The sequence below is a fragment of the Perca fluviatilis genome, chromosome 21 (assembly GCF_010015445.1).
Source record: "Perca fluviatilis chromosome 21, GENO_Pfluv_1.0, whole genome shotgun sequence".
NCBI lineage: Eukaryota > Metazoa > Chordata > Actinopteri > Perciformes > Percidae > Perca > Perca fluviatilis.
Genome location: NC_053132.1, coordinates 26066872 through 26087199, shown reverse-complemented (window position 1 = coordinate 26087199; position 20328 = coordinate 26066872). Strand labels below are relative to the sequence as shown.

Genomic DNA, 20328 nt, shown 5'->3' with positions numbered 1-20328 from the left:
AACCACCTGTAATATGTTTCAGGCATCCTCCCAGAACTTTCACAGCTGTTAGTTTGTGAAAAAGTCTTTGGCAAATCCCATAGAATCCTCATCAGTGACCTATAGTCTATGAATGCATATTTAAAGCTTTTCAATTCATTGGCTTGCTCATTTTTTACTATAATCACATCAAACCACCTGTAATATGTCTCAGGCATCCCCCCAGAACTTTCACAGCAGTTAGTTTGTGAAAAGGTCTTTAGCAAATCCCATAGCATCCTCATCAGTGACCTATAGTCTATAAATGCATATTTAAAGCTTTTCAATGCAATGACTTGCTCAATTTTGAATAAAATCACATCAAACCTCCTGTAATATTTCTCAGACATTTTATCACAAATTTCACAGCTGTTAGTTTGTGAAAAAGTACTTAGCAAATCCCGTAGCATCCTCAATGCATATTTAAAGATTTTCAATTCATTGGCTTCCTCATTTTTGAATATAATCACATCAAACCACCTGTAATATGTCTCTGACATTCTCATCTACAAATTTCACAACTTTTGGTTTGCAAAAAGTATTTAGCAAAGCAGAATCCTCAACTGCATATTTAAACTTTTCATTTCATGGCTTTCTTCCATTTATGAATATAATTACATCACTGAAATCACATCAAACGACCTAGAATATTTCATACTATCACAACTTTCACAGCTGTTAGGTTGTGGGGAAAAAAACTTTAAAATACATTATAAATATACCTGTTCGTTGGCTATTTAAAATATATTTAAAGGTTATTAACATACTTATTTTATTTCTGAATATATTGACATCAAAAACAACTTGTAATGCCTCAGACATCATCTTATCACAACTGTTTGTTGTTTGTGAAAAAGTCTTTAGCAAATCCATTAGCATCCTCATCAGTGACCTATAGTCCATAAAATGTTTAAAGATTATCAATTTATCAAAAATGACTTATGTAAAAAATATTTACAAAGAAAATGCACACCACATCATAGAGGCTAACCTGTTGTGCTTTTGAGACAAGTCTACCTTGCTAGAGGGCCTCCTTATGTACTCAGGCCACGTCGCATCAGAATATTAAATTCTGTGTTCAGCAAAAAACTGAACAGCGCAGACTGCCATGTCGCGGTGCCAGATTCCCCCACAGGAAAACACAGCCACACTCCACAGCTGCCAGCACCCCAACCACTGTGTCCAATCCAGCCACCAGCCAACGGCAACGCAGCGCCCCACACATCGATGCTCCAGGCACCAAAACAAGGAAATGAAACCCCCGTCCCTATTCGGCCCCGCCACCACCATCAGAAATGAGAAATGTGTTGAAATAATAACCTTTATATATGCATTAAATAGCCAACAGATCAGGGATATTGATAAGGTATTTCAAAGTTTTTTTTCCCCACAAACTAACAGCTGTGAAAGTTGTAAAAAGATTTCTGAAAAATATTACAGGTGGTTTGATGGCTATATATTCAGAAATGAGAAACCTATTAAATTGCTAACCTTTATATATGCATTTTATAGCCTAGTCAATAGGTCAGTTATGTGGATGCTAAGGCATTTGCTAAAGACTTTTTCACAAAATAACAGCTGTGAAATGTATAACCGGATGGCTGAGACATATTACAGGTGTTTTGATATGAATATATTCAAAAAGGACCAACCTACTAAATTGATAATCTTTTAATATGCATTTTATAGACTATAGGTCACCGATGAGGATGCTAGGGGATTTGCTAAATACTTTTTCACAAACTAACAGCTGTGAAAGTTGTGGGAGAATGTCTGAGACATATTACAAGTGGTTTGATGTCAATACATTCATAAATGAGAAACCTATTAAAATAATAATCTTTATATATGCATGTTATAGACATCATGTCAGTTATGCGGAAGCTAAAGGTTTTGATAAAGACTTTCACAAACTTACAGCTGTGAAATTTGTAAAAGGATGTCTGAGACATATTACAGGTGGTTTGATGCCAAACTATTCATAAATGAGCAAGCCATTGAATTGATGACCTTCAAATATGCATTTTATATATAATAATAGGTCACTGAACAGGATGCTACGGGATTTGCTAAAGACTTTTCACAAACTAACAGCTGTGAAATTTGTGATAGGATGCCAGAGACATATTACAGGTGGTTTGATGTGATTATATCAAAAAATGAGGAAGCCAATGAATTGAAAATCTTTAAATATGCATTGAGGATTATATGGGATTTGCTAAGGACTTTTTCACAAACTAACTGCTGTGAAAGTTTTGAAAAGATGTCTGAGACATAATGCAGGTGGTGTGATGTGATTTTATTCAAAATTGAGCAAGCCATTGAAAAGCTTTAAATATGCATATATAGACTATAGGTCACTGATGAGGATGCTACGGGATTTGATAACTACTTTTTCACAAACTAACAGCTGTGAAATTTGTAAGAGGATGCCAGAGACATATTACAGGTGGTTTGATGTGATTATATTCAAAATTGAGCAATCCATTGCATTGAAAAGCTTTACATATGCATTCATAGACTATAGGTCACTGATGAGGATTCTATGGGATTTGCTAAAGACTTTTTCACAAACTAACTACTGTGAAAGTTGTGAAAAGATGTCTGAGACCTAATACAGGTGGTTTGATGTGATTATATTAAAAATTGAGCAAGCCAATGAATTGAAAAGCTTTAAATATGCATTTATAGACTATAGGTCACTGATGAGGATGCTATGGGATTTGCTAACTACCCTTTCACAAACCAATAGCTGTGAAAGTTGTGATAAGATGTCTGAGACATATTACAGGTGGTTTGATGTCAATATATTCATTAATTAGAAAATTGTTGAAACTACCATATTTATTGGTAACTTAGCCTACATCTTTATTTACATTTATTTATTTTTACTAATTAACAAGTGTGAAATGTTTAATGGCTCTCCCTCTCTTTAATGGAAGTGGTTTGAGATGTCTATGTTGTAAAACAAAAAAGTTAAAATTAGTGCAGTTGCAATTTTACGACGGTCCCTAAGTACGCCTATTGTGACGGGCGCGTTGGACAGACATTCAGTTCTTTGCGCTTTACTGTACTGCCACATTTTTGGTGATTTTGGGGTAAAAAATAAGTGTGAAACGTCTGTCTAAATAAGCTCTACAACATACCCAGAAACTGGGGAAATCGAAGTATTGACACAGAACTATTGAAGGTATACATCAAAAAAATAAAAATAATTTTTAAACTTTTTTTTTTTTTTAAAAAAAAAACGCGAAAACGCATACATGTAAATATTAAATATTTACCCTTTTTTAAAAAAAAGGCTGGACATGTGTTGTGTGTGTGTGTGTGTGTGTGTGTGTGTGTGTGTGTGTGTGTGTGTGTGTGTGTGTGTGTGTGTGTGTGTGTGTGTGTGTATCAGATGGGGGTAGCCGACAAAATGAGTCAGCTGCACTGGAAGGAGCAGATGTGAGAGGCACACTGTAGGGGCCAGACGCACTACGATAATTAGCCGCTGTTATAATAACGGGAATAACCGGATTATGAAGATTTGAGGAGGAGAAATCGTCAGAATACGACGTCATTCAAGCGAGGGATTAAGTTAGGGGTCTTCACTCAACTGGTCGCCGTAATGGGGCTAGACCGGCGCCGGAGAGCATCGTTGGCTCTCACGTTTAACTTCCTCGCTTTGCTACTGGCAGTGTTGGCTCTCACCACCAGCTACTGGTGCGACGGGACGCGGAAAGTGGTCAAGCCGTTCTGCACGGGCCGGGTGACTACCAAGCAGTCGTTCTGCATCAGGTTCAACAGCTCCAACATCAACGATACGCGGCTGGTGCAGTACATCTGGGAGACCGGGGAAGATAAGTATGTGATGAGGAAGTTTCACACCGGCATCTGGTTCTCCTGCGAGCAGAACGTCAACATGATCGGTACGTTTTTAAAGAAAGGCACCCGGCCGATGTTGGGACCGGAGCGCAGCGAGGCGCGCAGGCTGTGGTCAGCACATCGATCCAGTAACCCATAAAAATAAAGCTAATAGCTAAGTCCTGCTTCTAGTATAATATCTTCCATCATACAAGTTAGACTAGATTTCGTGATATATCTGAAAAATTAATTTCAAAGTTACATTAAAAATATCAGAAACTAAATCACACCTGGTCATAAGCTTTGAATACAAAAATAGATTATTAAGGTCCTCCTAAGGATATTAGATGCAGGGTGGTTTTAGTCAACTGAGAATGAGGATGTTAGGTCCATAAAATGTCAGAAAATAGTAACAAAAAAGTACAATATCCAAGTTGACATATAGGCCTATATCATGTCTGATCAACATCTAATCCACATTTGAGAAATTGACACCAGAGATTGTTTGGCAAGTGTGATTAAAAAAACTTTATCAAACGAGGTTAACTAACTTCCTGTCAGTTGATTAATTGAATCAGCTCTTTTTTGATGTCACTGGAAAACATGGAAAAAGTGGGGTTTAAAGGCTGATTATGTCCACAGTTGATGTTTTATTCTTTTAGCTACAGCATTTAGTGTTGGGTGTGAAAACTGTTCAACTGATTTATGGTCTAGTTCCAGATAAACCCACTGAGAGCTGCATGGTTTCCCAATGCTGGATCTAGGAATGTGTTCCCAGTATAGTGTCTGTCTCCACACGCATTTGTCCTGTTGACAGTAAAACCCCACTGAATTTTTGACCAGCACACTGCTACAAGCTGAATTTGATGCAGGAGATTAGGACATGTTGGAGATAGTGGTAGTGCTTGTCTTTACACAAACACACAAAGGAAATGCCTTCTCAGATTGGATCAAATGGTGTTTTTTAATTTTACATCACAGTTTATCTGTGTCACACAAAGTGGAATCTCTATCTCAATCTGGAAAATTGATGGAATGCAGATAAAGTTCCTGTCTCACTTATCAGCATGTTCCAGTAGTGGTTATACTGTCACTGAGTGTCAATTAAATGTCTAATCAATCTTTTCCAGGTGAGAAATGCAGAAGTTTCCTTTATGTTGCACCTTCAAATGAAAGAGGTAAGCATATATGTTTTAAAATAGTATCACTGACACACATACAATTCATACATCCTAGTCCATCACTAATTCAGTAGCATGTGCTGGTGCAAAGGAAACCTGGAATAATAACTATTTTTTTCAAGATTTGTAAAATCAAGCTTCAAAAGCAGCAAGAATCATCCAATCTAATGAAAAAAGTTTACTGTACTGCTTTGCATATACACAACGTAAGAGCTGTGTTCTGATCACTCAAAGTAAGATGCTTAGCGCTGTGGTGACCATTTTGACTGAAGTAAAAAAAAAAAAGGTATTTAAGATTTTTTTGTCACTGTAATGAAATACTGGCAATGCTCGTACCAAGCAGACAGTAGACCATCTGTCGGCCGCCAAGAGCCACACTTTTCATCTGTAAGCATCCATTACATTTTAAGCCTTATTAGTAGGCTCTACTGCTGGTTACTTTAATTTCACTATAAGTTTGTAAGGGGCATTAGCTTATAGTATCCATGCCTTAAACAAATAATTGATAATAAACATGATCAAGCAGGGGCGGAGCCAGATATTGTAAACATTTAGGGCTCAGCCCAAACCTAGCGGGTGGTTTGGGGGCATGCTCCATTTAATGGCTATGTGCACTATTTTTCAAGCCATTTGATAGTAGAAACCCTAAAAATCTGTACATCCATTGGAAAAAAACATGATTGTCGCCAAGGAAAAGAATCTTCCTGTATGCATCTAGTATTTTTTATGGGTATCTGTCTAATTATCTAATTGTTCTCCAACTTCCAGAACACAACACATGTTGAGGATGGCTAATTTCCGCTCCTGCTACCTAAAGTGAGGCACATAGCCGGATGTTACTAATTTTAGGTTACATAACCTAGGTAGGGGAGGAATTTAGCATTAACAGCATTACAAATCGTTAAACATATTTTTAGTAGAGTTCACAGAATGAATGGCAATATTTCCCCAGTAATATAACTTTTGCTCCATTGATTTGCTGGTCCAGTTACAGAGACTGAAGGGAAAGTTAAAGCTACTTTAAACCCTCAAAGATTTGGGGCTTTTGAGAAAACATTCGGGGCTGGAGCTCCAGAAATTTGCTTTTCCCCATTGTTTAGCCAGATAATCAGACAGTTGTCATTTTGTTTCAATATATAAGTCAAGTCTAAAACTGTGTTCATGTTAGCTGTTTTCTGTTAGGGAGGCATTTTGCCCGAATCAATGAGTAGCGAGTGACATATGCATCCCACTAATGGCATTTTTAGTCTACATGGAAGCTGCAGTCAAGGTTGCCAGAAGTTTGTTGATCAAAGTAGTATAATAATTTAAAAGTTGTTATTTCTGTAAGTCAGCTTACAACATATGTAGCTGCATTAAAGGTTAAGGCTGGGTAATATTCTATCTCTTTCTTATTTTCAAGAATAAAAACATTAAAAGAAACAACAATGAATGTATCCTACTGAAAAGCGTATAGCCGAAGCCTGATATATTTTGTACCTATGTGTCATATTGCTCTATTCTTGTCCAAAAACCTTTTTTTGTTTGAGAAATAAATAGGTTTCTTATTTTTTTTAATGTATTATGTATAGGGCTGGGTTAAAATAATAAGTTTTATTATTAACTTTGTTTAAGTGATGTACTGAACTGATGAACTGAAGTACTGATATCGGTTATTGACTTTTAATATATGCCTTTTCACCATGGATATATAAGTATATAAGTACTGTAAACTAAATCTTTGGGGATACATTTTTTAACCTGGTACATTATTAAAAAATATTTGAAGGTTGCTTCGTGCTAGTACAATTTACAGCATAAGTTCTCTGATAATGTATTTTATATCCTTTTATAAAACTGGTATTGCAACTGAAATTTCCCTAACCTAATTGATATTGAATCGAATCAGAATAAATCGAATCGGGGCCTTGTAAATCTGAATTAAATTGATACTGGAAATCATTGGCGATACCCAGCTCTAATTATTTTTCAATAAATTACACAAGGAAAAGCAGAGGCTGACAGGAATCCAATTAATTATGAGGGCATTGGGTTAAAAAACAAGGAATTGGACAAACTAAAATCTTGACTTGATGATGCCAGTCTAAAAGTAAAAAAATTATAATAGGCCTAACAATAATAATAAGCCACACTATTGTGCTGGGTGATATGTTCCTTCAAAAATTAATCCCACAAACACCACCTTGCTGCCGTGAATAATCCGGAATTAATCCACCACTGAAAATAGTCCCCCAACAAATGCATTATTACTACTGCTTACTTACAACTACTGTACATTCACTTGAAAGCATCTGTCTCTTTTGCTGCAATTTCACCTCCATGCCGCTCTCCCACATGCTGGTATCATATTATTAAAATATTAGATATATCAAAGCAAAATGAGAAGAAATAGTTTTAAGGAATGGACTTAATTTCTGCCTGTTTTAACACTTTTAATGTCTTCTAATAACATTCTCTTCAACCCTCTACACCCTCCTATAAATTTATTCAAAGAAATATTTGTGTCGAATTCAATTTAGGGCAGCTAAAAAGACCTTTTAAGCTGAAGAATGTAACTCTATTCATAATTCATACTGAGATATTTTCGGTAACAGGAATATTACTTTCATCCACCTTGTGATTATTTAACCACACAATAACTACCTGCCCTTGGGTGATATATGCAATTACATCACAGCTTCCTTTTTTAAGTCTGTTGATATTTTGTCCTACCTCACGCACGGAACTGAGCTCAGGATGTTGAACGTCCCTTGCTAGATGATACTGTATATCTTTTCTCCGACTGTGAAGGCTAATGATATGGGTGACAGGGTCACTGGTTCACCTTTCCTGTCTCATTCTCCTCCTTATCCTTCTTTTTCAGTCCCTATTCTCTCCCTTCGCCCTGACTTACCCATATTCTTTTTCAATTCCCCATCCCCCATCTCTCCCCTCTCTCAATTCCTATCACTACACCCCCTCCATAATTCACTCAACTGTGTCCACCCCACCCCTTTTTCCTCTTTGCTATTCCTTTGCTATAATTAATTCTCTCCGTAGGAGTGCTGTGGCTGTGCATTATTGCAGAGTGCCTGTACATCCTCCTGCTGGGCACCGGAGGAATTCTCATGTCCATAGAGGTGTGTCAATTTGGCAATGTCATTGACGGTCTCAAGCTTAACGCCTTCGCTGCCATATTCACTGTGCTTTCAGGTGAGTAGAATCATAATCTTTGCCATCAAATTGAGTACAGTACAAAATGTTGAATTTAGATGGTCGCAGATAATCCGCAGCATATAATCTCCTCATTTTTAGTGTGAGAAATATCATTCAATATTCATTTAATTTATTAAAGGAGGATTCAAATTGTTTTGTATGTTTGTGGGACAAGTGTGTCCAGGCTTCGGGCCTCTATGTGGCTGACATTTGAGAGCCAAATTCCCCTTTGTCTTTTTATTGTATAGTCTAGTATTCAGAAAATGCTTTCGAAACAAGTTGAGGGGCATGCATGAACTGTAGTCATTGCCAACCACATTGGCAATGACTACATTATTTTGACTATTCATTCTTTTAATCAGAATGTTTTTTTATTTAGCCAAAGATTATTGTACCGACAGTAACATAGTTGAATCAGTGCTCAGTTTTGTAGGAAAGTAAAAGTAAGATTACAATTAATCTGTATAGAACATTTGGTAGCCTACAAAAATACAGAATTGCTTGCTCTGTAAATATCTAAAAAGTTGTTTAATGTTTAATGTAATTTATGTAATTTTAAAAATAACATTATTTGTCATTGGACACCTTAGAATGTGTAAAATATAAGGATTCTGTCAATATTTTCGCTCCGCTTGTATGATAAAAACTTGTGAAGCTACAAATCTAAATACATGACATATTTATTTTTATCCTGCTGGTCTCCAGAGGGTTAAATACTGTAGCTACTTAGTGTTAATGTTGTAATAAAAAAAAGTATTATTCCGTCATTTTCCGACTTTTCCTAATCTGCTCATTCCTATATTGTTATAGTTTCCCATTGCTAGACCTATCTCCACAGCGCTGTGGAGTAAATTCTGGCTACACCACAGATGCATTCTGGGATAGGAGAAAAAACGCTCTGGGTTGTTTCGATTTCTTTAAACCAATCACAACTAATGCAAACTTCCGGATGCAGCGATGATACCTTTGCAGCTCCTCGGGAAGTAACTTCTTTTGGTGGAACATTTGCATACCGCAAAAGAAAAAGCCACATTAATATTAATATTAAATTAATTTCACTATTCACACAATACAGTAGCAAGAGCTAGAAAACCAAATAAATATGTTTTTGGTGTTGTTTTTCACACACAAAAAAACAATAAAAAAATAAAATAAATAGAAATACAAAATAAATAATTTAACAGAATATACAGTACCGTATCAAACAATCCACTGCAGGAATACAAACATTTATAAATACAATCAAATTAAATAATTGCACACAAAATAAATGATAGGAACTTATTTCAATCAGGAGAGGCTTTGTTGCAGATATGCAAATATTTATTGTAAATAAGCATAATATGAAATGTACAGAGTCTTTGGGGATTAGACTCCATCATTAAAAATATTTAAAGGGGTAGAGAAGCCAGACATATTCTCCCCGATGGAGCCTACACACTGGTGATGGTGGAGAGGGAACCTGGAGACTGAACGAAGGACCTGTCTGCCAGAAAGGGACTCAGGTTGCAGTGGTTGACAATGCCCGAAGGTGGAAGGGGAGTAGGACGGTTGCACGTTTGCCTGAAAAGACAGCTGATAGCAAGGAGAGAAGACATTTAAAGCAGGATGTCATGCTGTGATTGGATCATGAATTTCGTGGCCAATTCTGGTTGGTTACTGAAAAGTGAACACCTCTTAATAGCTGAATAGTTTTAGGGAGAGAGACGGTGATTGAAGTCATTAAGAAGTCTTCCTGAAAGAATTTGCGCTGAGCTTCATTACTTAAAATTCTACAAACAAACTACTTATAGGACACAAGTGCAGAAATCAAGATTTAAAATATAATTAAATAAGAGTATTGCACACAAAAACATATTATAGAAACCTGTCTTACAGATTGTGTTCACTTTACAGTACAAAACACCCCACACAAAATAGGTGGATGATTGCATATGAACTAAAGTACAAGCCTTGCAGCAAAGTCATATATGACATCATCATAGGACAGCTGTTGTGAGACAACATGATTGAGACTTATGACAGAAAGTCAGCTCAGACGTTCTTGTGCCATAGTTGCGCTGAGGTAGGTTTTGATGAGTTTTAGTTTTGAGAAACTCCTTTCAGCAGCAGCCACTCTCACAGGAAGTGTGGCAGAAATTCTCAGAGCAACCCAAAAATGAGGGTAAATTTCATTCAGCTGCTTCTCATGCAGGAAGGTAGGGCTGTGACAGTATAGTTTTAACACTGCAGCTTAACCTTTAATGTGTCCATCTCAGATTAGAACGGAGAAATGTCTTTGCCTTCCCTACCATGTATTATATTAAACATTACCTTTAGAAATAATTTATAATAATGTGACACACAAAAGAAATCCCCCATATAGCCTATTTAATGGACTGTCCATCCAAAGCTAAAGTGACAAGCAACTTCTCTATAATCTCTTGATATAGGATAGAAGACAGTCGATGAGGATAACTACACAATGATTATTGCTTTCATTATATTTCATATCACACGACATCTGTTCTCCTGTAACTTTTGGCAGCAAAAAGTAAAAAAAAAAAATAAAAATGCTGTGGTCGCGTCACCGCTGGTATTGCTGTGATGCAGTTATCGTCACAGGAAGGTAAAGAGTTGCATGTTAGTCATCTGTTTTGATAGTAAATGCGGACATTTCTAAAGCAAGTCCTTTGCCATCTGGTTGCCCGTCATGGGTTAGAGTAGTTAAGAAGTCATTTACATTTCCTTGGTTCTAAAATCAAAACATTCTTAATTTAAATACAAATTTTAAAAAAGAGAGCTGTGTCCACTACCACTAACTTTTTTTTGGTGACGCACATCTGTGATGTGAAAAAATGTGTTTCACCAATATGCTCATCTGGAGATTCATAAGCAAAGTGCCTTCTGGTGCTTTTCAGCCACTTTTGTTTGATATTCATCTCCTCGCATCTACTTAGCATCAGAAAACCCAGTGTTTTGACATGTTTCATGAGGATGACCCATCTATGTGAGGAGGCTGAGAAGAGTTTAAATAATTTAGTTAAATAGTGGCATCTGGTGAGCTCTTAGCAGCATCAGCTACTACCAGATTGCGAGTGTGGGCAACACATGGTACACAAAAGGCTCTTGAATTTTGTTAAAGCAGTCGGGCCTGAACACCTGTTCTTCCCCTTCATGTTGGCACCGTTGTCATAAGACTGTCCTCAAAGGAGATATTAAGTTCCTCCAGCCTTTTAAGGATAAGGGTTGACAAACTTTCAACTTTTGACTGCTCTGCCACAAGAAAGACCATGAAATGTCTTTCTTTTCTCCAGACAGTTGCTAGGGTAAGGGTCACTAGTCGTTATTTTGAAGCTGCCCCCGCTGCTATACAGAGGCCTGCAATCAATGAGCCGTCTAGTAAGGATGTAGCAACTCCCCGCCCCTGCTGCTGTACTGGCATGTGGGACACACACACACACACACACAAACACACACACACACACACACACACACACACACACACACAGTAACAAGGACTTAGTTTCAGTGTCCTACAATTCCCTCCTTTCACATTTAATGGAGGGCTGTCTGTATTGTGTAAAGATCTATCAGCGTACAACAAACTAATAAAATGGTTAGTTATTAGATAAGGAGCCTATGATCCAAATTATAAAGTTACTGTTTGAGGCAGGACACTTTTCTTCATGTAGTGGTCAGTTTTGAGATTTTGGCCCATTTTGCTTCCATGTCTTCTTTTACTCTATTGAAAGGAAAACCAAAATATACATTTAGATGGTGTTTGTTTTAGGCCTACTACCCTCCCTCTGTTTGCATCTGTAGATTATTGCTAAATTAACCAAACAAGCTAATCTGCATATTTAAACATACCATTTCAGGGGAAAAGACTCTTGATGTAAATCATTAAGTGGGGAAGTTCTGCGGTGACATGTTTTAGATATTTTGTTATTCATATTTACCTGCAGTGCCTTGTCAAATGTATGCAAATGAGTGGATTTTAGTTAACATATAATTTGCATACCAATGTGGCAATTGTGATGACATTATTATATTACTGTATTACCTGTAGTGTCTCCATTAAGTATAGTACATTAGCCTGTGTGGCCATGATATATTGGCTTAGCTAAACCTTAGCTAACTTATTACATTAGCTAGTAGCTCATGCATGTTAGCAAGACAAGTTAGCTATATTTGTTTTTGTCTTTTGGCTAATTCGCTGTAAACTCGAGACACTGGCAGCTTAGTCTTCTGTTCTCACCTCACACAAGCCAAGAAAAACACAACTGGTATAGGTGCTGGGAGGTGCTGTCAGACTGTCAGACGTGTGCCCATGTATGGTCACTTCTGCGAGGGGGTGCAGAGGGAGAGGGGGAGGGCACTGGAACTTGACAAAATGTCTAATCTCTCGACCTGATATTTATATAGATTTTTTATATTCTAAATAAATATATACACCACTGGTCAAAAGTTTTAGAACACCCCAATTGTTTTTGTTTTTTATTGAAATTTTAGCAGTTCAAGTCCAATGAATAGCTTGAAATGGTACAAAGGTAGGTGGTGAACTGCCTGAGGTAAAAAAAAAATAAGGTGAAAAATAATGTACATTTCAGTATTTTACAAAAAGGCCTTTTTCAGGGAACAAGAAATGGGTAAACAATGTAAAGCTGTTCTGCAGCAATGGAGGTTGATCAAACTTTGAAAGTTGGTGCTACCAATTCCCACAGGTGTTCCAAGTTGTCTGGATTACTTACAAGTATTGTTGGAACACACTGTGGTACTATACCCTCGTGAGCAATATTTGAACAGTATTGTACTGCAGAAAGTAGTGTGTTGCTATAAAAATGGCAGGAAAAAGGCAATTAACAATGGAAGAGAGACAGACCATCATAACACTGAAGAATGTTGGTCTTTCCTATAGAGAAATTGTGAAGAAAGTCAAGGTGTCAGTGAGTACAGTATTCTTCACCATCAAAAGGCACTTTTCACACCACCTGTTTCTCTCAGCTAGTGTCATCTCATTTTTATCAATTGCCCCTTTGCAAAATGGATCTCAAAATCTTTCCAAATTGTTATGTGTGTTGTGTTCCAGGCCAGCCTTATGGGTCTTAAACACATTAAAGCCTAATCTTTCCCTAATGAAAATACAGTGGTAGTAACGTTAATTCTAGCTTTTAATGAGCTAAATTAGGAAACATGAATACTGTCATGCGTAAGGTTACTCGCATAGTGATGAGGCTGCCACAAGGGGGCGTGATACACATTGCTTAAGGCAGTCGGGAAAATGTCCTAGGATGTAATGCTGCATGCTACGGCCCATACTGTTCACATGTCAGGAGACAAATAAAAATTAGAAGCCTCTCGAGTTGTATAAACTTGTCACAGAGCATTCATTCCGCAAGTAGAAACTTGTACATGGTGTCAGAACGTGGACTTAACTTAATTCAACCCCCCTGAACCGATGGACTTTACGCGGCCGGAGAAGTGGCCAGAATGGAGGCAACGGTTTCAATCGTATGGCTACTAAGCTAAACGGGGATATATATATATGAATTTCAGAATTTCCCAATTCATATAGCGGCGTGCAGGTTAGCAAAAGTCTGCAGATATCTTAGTTACACCACAAAGGGGTAGCAAAGCAGTATTGTGTAAATATGTGCGCTATTTATTCGGTTTGGGAAATCCCACGATCTCGACAAAGCTAACTTTTATTTTGTTAGTAACGTTAACAGTATAATTATGTTGGCTTACCGTTTGAAGAACCCACATCACCTCTGCCCTTTGAGTTTCTGGCAACGATACAAAACCACTCGAAGCCGCCAGTTGAGAAGCAGCTAGGGAGTCTGAAATTTTTGTTCTGCTTCGTTGAAACAACGCAGGCATTAACCGCCACTGTATACCATTTGTTTTAGCAAGGTCATTTGGGATTCAAGGGCTAACACTCTAATCGTTGTTTCCTGCCGCCTCCAACCACCCCTGAAACCTATTCTCGTCCACTGTCACTAGCTAGCTAACGTTACATAAAAACCTGAAAATGCTGCAATTTCTCATCTCTAAAAGACTACAAATGGCTACAAGGTGAGGTAACACAAAAAACATAAGATGATTTACGGTAGACAAATTACCCCATCATCTTAAAAACACGGTCAGCAAATTTAATACCTACAGCAAATTTACAGTAAATTTAAGACATTTTATGACCTTAATTTCACGAAATTTAATTTCAGACATTTTAAGACTTTTTAAGGACCCGCAGGAACCCTGACCAGAGCAGGTTTACCTCCCATCCCCGAATGCTAACCTCCTCTTATTAATATCAGATCCCCTTCAAATGAGAGGCATGGAAACCTTTTTTATTGTACTCTTCTGTGGTCTCATATTGTATACTTGTAAATTTGTATTATTTTCAGTATTACATGTGGGTGGCTTCATTGTTGAGCTATGTTTTCACCTGGCATACGTTTTTATGTTATATTTGTCCTTTTTTGTACTCTTATGAATTTGCAAAAAGCATTAAAAATATAATTTTCAAGTCATCGCAGGTTTCATCAAACAAACAATATATGTTAACATCAGAGATTACAACATTAAGATGTACAAATCTGCCAACTATAGGCTTGTATGGCTAAAATCGTTAATTTAAGAATACAAATCGTTAAAGGTGTAATATGTAATATTGTATGTAATACTGGCAGCTAGCGGTTAAAATAGTTACTGCACTACCAATTCAAAATACTGGAGAGTCGTTTCCCCCGCCCCCTCCTGCCCAGACTCGAAGTTCACGGGGGTTGCCAGGCTGAGACCGCAGCATTCACAACAATGTTGCTAGACGCTTTTCTCACATAGCCAGACATTACTTCACAGCACAGCAGAGTAGCTAACGTTAGATGCTAGTCTCACATAGCCAGACATTACTCCACAGCATAGCAGAGTAGCTAACGTTAGATGCTAGTCTCACATAGCCAGACATTACTCCACAGCACAACGGAGTCTTTTATATATGTCAATGAGCGGAGTAGCTAACGTTAGATACTGGCTATATTGACAGTCATAAAAGCACGTGCTCACACGGAGCTCTGTAACCAACTGACAGACACACTTTTTCGGCTTAAAATTACAGTATGAACCGCTAAAAACACAACAACCTCACCGTCCTCTCCACACGCCAGTCAGGCACACTTCCTTGGCTTAGAATTACAATACGAAACGCTAAAAATACCACTACCTTGCCGACGGAACACACTTCATTGGCTTAGAATTATGGCAACAATCGCTAAACACACTGCAAACTCACAGTCCTCTCTTCCCGATTTACAGCCCCCCTCTCGTGGCTTAAAATAACTCACCGTTGTCGGCTCCAGCCGCTGAACTACATGTTGTAAACAGCCATGGCCCGCTTGCCTGGTCCTCCCGGTAACGTTAGCAGTTAACAGGGTTAGCCTGGCGGCGTTAGCCAGGACCAGTCGGGATCACTTTACTGGCTATGTCTCAATTGTTTTTGCGAGTACTCTAGCTATATAATTCAATGTGAGTACACAAATGTTGAAATGACATAAAATGCCCGTCCCTAGTGGCTGTGACAAATTAGCCTGAAGCTATGCTTACCTGTTCAGGAGGAAATAAGCCAATTCTGCGTCCTTTTGGGATCTAAGCTGTCTCCATCTTTCAAATACATTTTCAATATTTACCAGGGGGATGTCACGCAACTGTTAGAAACATGCTGTTTTCTTTTTTTTAGGTCGGGTAGAATCTATCTCCGTTGATCCTGTTCGTTTGTGTGCTGCTTTCATGGCTGTACTACCGTTACAGCTGTAGGGCGCTGGGTTTACGTTTTTACAGGTCTATCTGGCAACCCGGCCTGGCTGTCAAACTGGGCAGTTGATAACAACACAAAACATAAACATAAAACAAAAAGAAAAAATACTGACATTAGCATTGTTGTCAGAAAAGATAGTATTTCAGTTTATCATGTTTCCTTAATATCTGATGAGGCATTGGTGTCATTTTTGGATTTATTACAGTACAAATATTACATATTGGACCTTTAAACGGTTTTCAATTAATTGTAACATGCTCACTAACTTAACCCCTAACTTAAACCCAATTTCATATCTTTGAACCTCTGAATTTACCGTTGGAAATGCCCAGGCATGAAACGGAAGGGCATGAGATGGGAGCAGACTGACGCCGATGCACCTATTCCATCTCAACAAAAAAATTGAACAGCACATTTCACAGTTCCACATCCACTTCGTCCAATGTTTTGAAATGTAGCGCGGAAGTGAAGGCAAAAACATTTTCGGAGGAGAAACTGAATTACGTATTTCCTGTTACGTAATTTCCGTCCTGACAAATGAGATAAGCCCCAGATTGCCTGGATCCCCACAGAGGAGGTCTGCAGCCAGACCCTATTGGAAATTACAGCTAACGTTAACGTTAAACATTTTCTTAATGTAGCTAACTTTCGACACTATAAATTTAGCTAAACTCTTAACTTTCAACATGGCCAAGTTAACTGCACCAACTTCACCTTAATAACACAAAACTACAGAAGAGAGCTGTAACATTTTTACGTTAGTTGAAATAAAGATGTTAGATATAAAAAAAAATGTTAACAAACCTTCAGACTGGAACAAACTCTGCAGAGTTTCTCTTTTTCCTCAAGAAGAAATTTTCCTCAGGAGTCGTTGTGGTGGCTGCTCGCTGTAACGTTAGGAAGAGAAACACAAAATGGCAGAAATGGTGCCATGCAAACTGACGAATGACAACGAGTCTGTCATTCTCTACTGTTCTGTTTAATGAGCTTAAACGATACCACGATGGCTGTGGTTTGCACCATGCTTGCACATCTTTACTTTTAAAGTGATATTTGTTTGTTCTTATTTCTAAAAGAAAATGTGTTTATTAATTTAACTACAATGGAATACAAAGGACATAATAAAGGACTTTTTTTTTTTTTACTTTTTTATATTTATATTTAAATGTAAACATCATAATCTGTACTTTAGACGGAATAGTACCGTTTATTTTAGGGTAAATACATGCCTGTGACATAATGGTTTGGTTCAACAGTTATATACTATTTTGGATTTTACGGTTTTTATTGCTGCTATTTGACCGTTTTTTTGTGGGGTTTTTCTAGATAAATTTTTTATTATTTTTATATTTTTTAACATACAGAACATACAGAACATACAAACACAATTGAACAAAATCAGAAACCCTATATAATACTTGGATACTAGGGCTGAAACGATTCCTCAAATAACTTGAATAATTTGATTACAAAAAATCCTCGACGCAAAATGACTTGCCTCGAAGCTTCGTTAAATCAATGTTACCAACGTTGTATGCTGACGGACGGTGTTTCCGCACGGATCATTATTACTGTCGCACACCACATGCTGCTCAGTCTGCTGCTGGCGACAAATGCTAGAGCGTAAATAGTGAGGGGCTAAGAGAAGAGACAGGCTGGAGAAAACTACAGAAAGTGTCCAAAGTTTGGAATCAGTTCAAACGTAATTAAAACTAGTGGTGAACACAATTTGATCTAAAGAGCTGACGCGTTGACTATCCCTTTGGAAAAACAGCTGATTGTTGCGCACCACTTTCTCTCTCTCTCTCCACGGAGAAACAGCCTATGGAAACAGCTGATCAACGATCTACTAGCATAAGTGTAACAGAGCTGTTTAGCATTGTAATCAAATATATAAATGAAAATAGGTTTAGTATAACTAATATTTTATAGGCCTATATACAGATCAGTCTCAGGTTGAAACTGAAAGTTAAGTTGCACAACTTAATGTAATGTTTATGTATGTTTAATGTATGCCTTAGTTTGAAGTTGATATTATTTGAAAAAAAATGTTTTCTTTAAAAAAACAATGTAATATGGCACTTGAATGCACTTAATATGTTTAGTTTTTTGAGATATATTTTAAGCAATGTAGGCATTACAAATGTAGTTTTTTCCGAAAATTTAACCAAACTATTGTTTATTATAGATCTTCAATAAAACAAAAGTATTTTATTTATTTTTTTATACGATGGATTAAGTAGAATACTCGATTACTAAAATAATCGATAGCTGCAGCCCTATTGGACACTGGACACTAATCCTCCCACAGGAGAATCAACAAGCCATTTAGTGATTGGGTGCATCTCAAGACTATTCCCCCATGGTACTCCATAACATTTTAGGGCTGATCTTAAGATAAGGATAAGGAAAGAAGAAGATAAGGGAAGAAGGATGTCCTAGGGACCTCAAAGCTAGCTCTCAGGTCTTCAAAACTTAACATACCTTCATCATTGAATAACTGGTCTAGAGTATAACTACCTCTGTCACTCCACTGGTTATAAACAAAAGGTTTGTTACCAGACATTAAGTGTATGTTGTGCCAAATTGGGGTGTTCAAATATCACTTATTGGTGTAGCGTAGTTGCTCCTCCACCTGTTTAATATTGGTCACTGTGTTGGTGATAATAGGGCCATAGGCTAGCATACACTTTTGTGGACACACACCTGTGAAGGCAAGGTCTTGCAGTCTTAGACTTCCAGTGAGGTTTTGCTCTATTTCTGTCCATGGGACTGTAGATGATGGGTCCATCCACACTCTGAGGGCCAAAGCTGAAAGGCTCTATGGTACATTTTAAGGTTAGGGAGGGCCAGGCCTCCCATGTTTGTGGTACGATGCAGGATAGAGTATTTTAGCCTAGGTTGTTTATTATTCCAAATATACTGTTGAATTATGGTATCAAGTTTCTTCCAGAAATTTATTGGTGGGGGTAAGGGGATCATTGTACTTAAGAAATTCACATGAGGAAATATGTTCATTTTAACAACAGCAATCCTGGACCGTAGCGATGCCGGCAGCACAGACCAATTGGCTTGATCCCTTTGAACACTACTTAGTATAGATTCATAGTTTTCATGGACAATTCGCTGTAGCAGTGCGTGAATGGTGATGCCCAAATATGTAATTTTGCTTTGGGTTGGTATTGTGTCACTAATAGCTGATGTCACCTGTCTGTTGTTCAACAGAAGAAGATTAGATTTATTCCAATTGATTTTATAACCGGAGATTGAGCCAAATTTGTTAAAGATCTTAAGAATGTTTGGAACAGAGTCCTCAAGGTCAGATATGTACTGCAAAATATCATCTGCAAATAACGCTATTGAGTTGTTATTGGATTTAATCTGGACATTACATATTTTATTTTGCTTTATGGCCTGGGCTAACAGTTCAAGAGAGATTGCAAATAGCATGGGAGATAGCGGGCATCCCTGTCTCGAGCCCCGTGCGATGGGGAATGGCTTAGAATGCAGGCCATTGGTTGAGACTATGGCCATGGGATTCGCATATAAAGTACGTACCATGTCAATGAATTTGGCTCTCAAACCAAGCCTCTCCATTACTTGCCACAAGTAGTTCCACTCTAGGCGGTCAAAAGCCTTTTCCGCATCCAGTGATAAAACTGCTGCCGTTGTTGGGAGGTTTTTGGCTTCTTCTATTATATGGAGTAATCTGCGTATATTGTTTGCAGCTTGATGCTTTGGTATAAACCCTGATTGATCAGAGTGGACTAGTTTCTCAATGAAGCGTTCTAGGCATAGTGCCAAGACTTTGGAATAAAACTTAATATCAGTTCCAATGAGGCTGATGGGCCTGTAGTTCGCGTAGGACCGAAATTAGTGCAGTGTTGGTTTGTTGATGAAAGGTGCCCCTCTCTGTGGCTGAGGTTAACGTTTGTAAAATGACAGTTCCTAGTGTGTCAAAGTACTGTAGTAAAAGTTCTGATGGAATTCCATCCAACCCCGGTGTTTTCCCTTTCTTAGCTGTTTTTAATGCTGATTTAAGTTCCTCTAACGCAATAGGTTGACCCAGTTCTTCTGCCTCCTCTGTGTCGAGAAGAGGCAGGTTTAGCTCTTTCAGGAACTTTTGGCACTGTGTCGGATCCTGATTGCGAGGAGGATTCATACAATTTTGAATAAAAGGATTGGAAAGTGTGATATCTTTAGGATTCGTTGAGATACCTCGGTCTGTGCAGATGTGAAATCTCTAATAAATCCTTTAGTGGCTTGCCAGATGTATGCCGGGTCCAAAACTGA

The 20328-nt window shown here is 37.8% G+C and overlaps 1 protein-coding gene across 1 annotated transcript in view; it reads left to right on the top strand.

Moving 5' to 3' along the window:
* Positions 1-3491: 3491 nt before the first annotated feature.
* LOC120550662 (germ cell-specific gene 1-like protein) overlaps positions 3492-20328 on the top strand; it is a 28323-nt gene continuing 11486 nt past the window's right edge. The window contains exons 1-3 of the mRNA XM_039787309.1: positions 3492-3929; positions 4995-5042; positions 8085-8237. Of these exons, the coding sequence (XP_039643243.1) occupies positions 3629-3929; positions 4995-5042; positions 8085-8237 (502 nt within the window). The 5' untranslated portion in view covers positions 3492-3628. The remainder of the gene's footprint in view (positions 3930-4994; positions 5043-8084; positions 8238-20328) is intronic.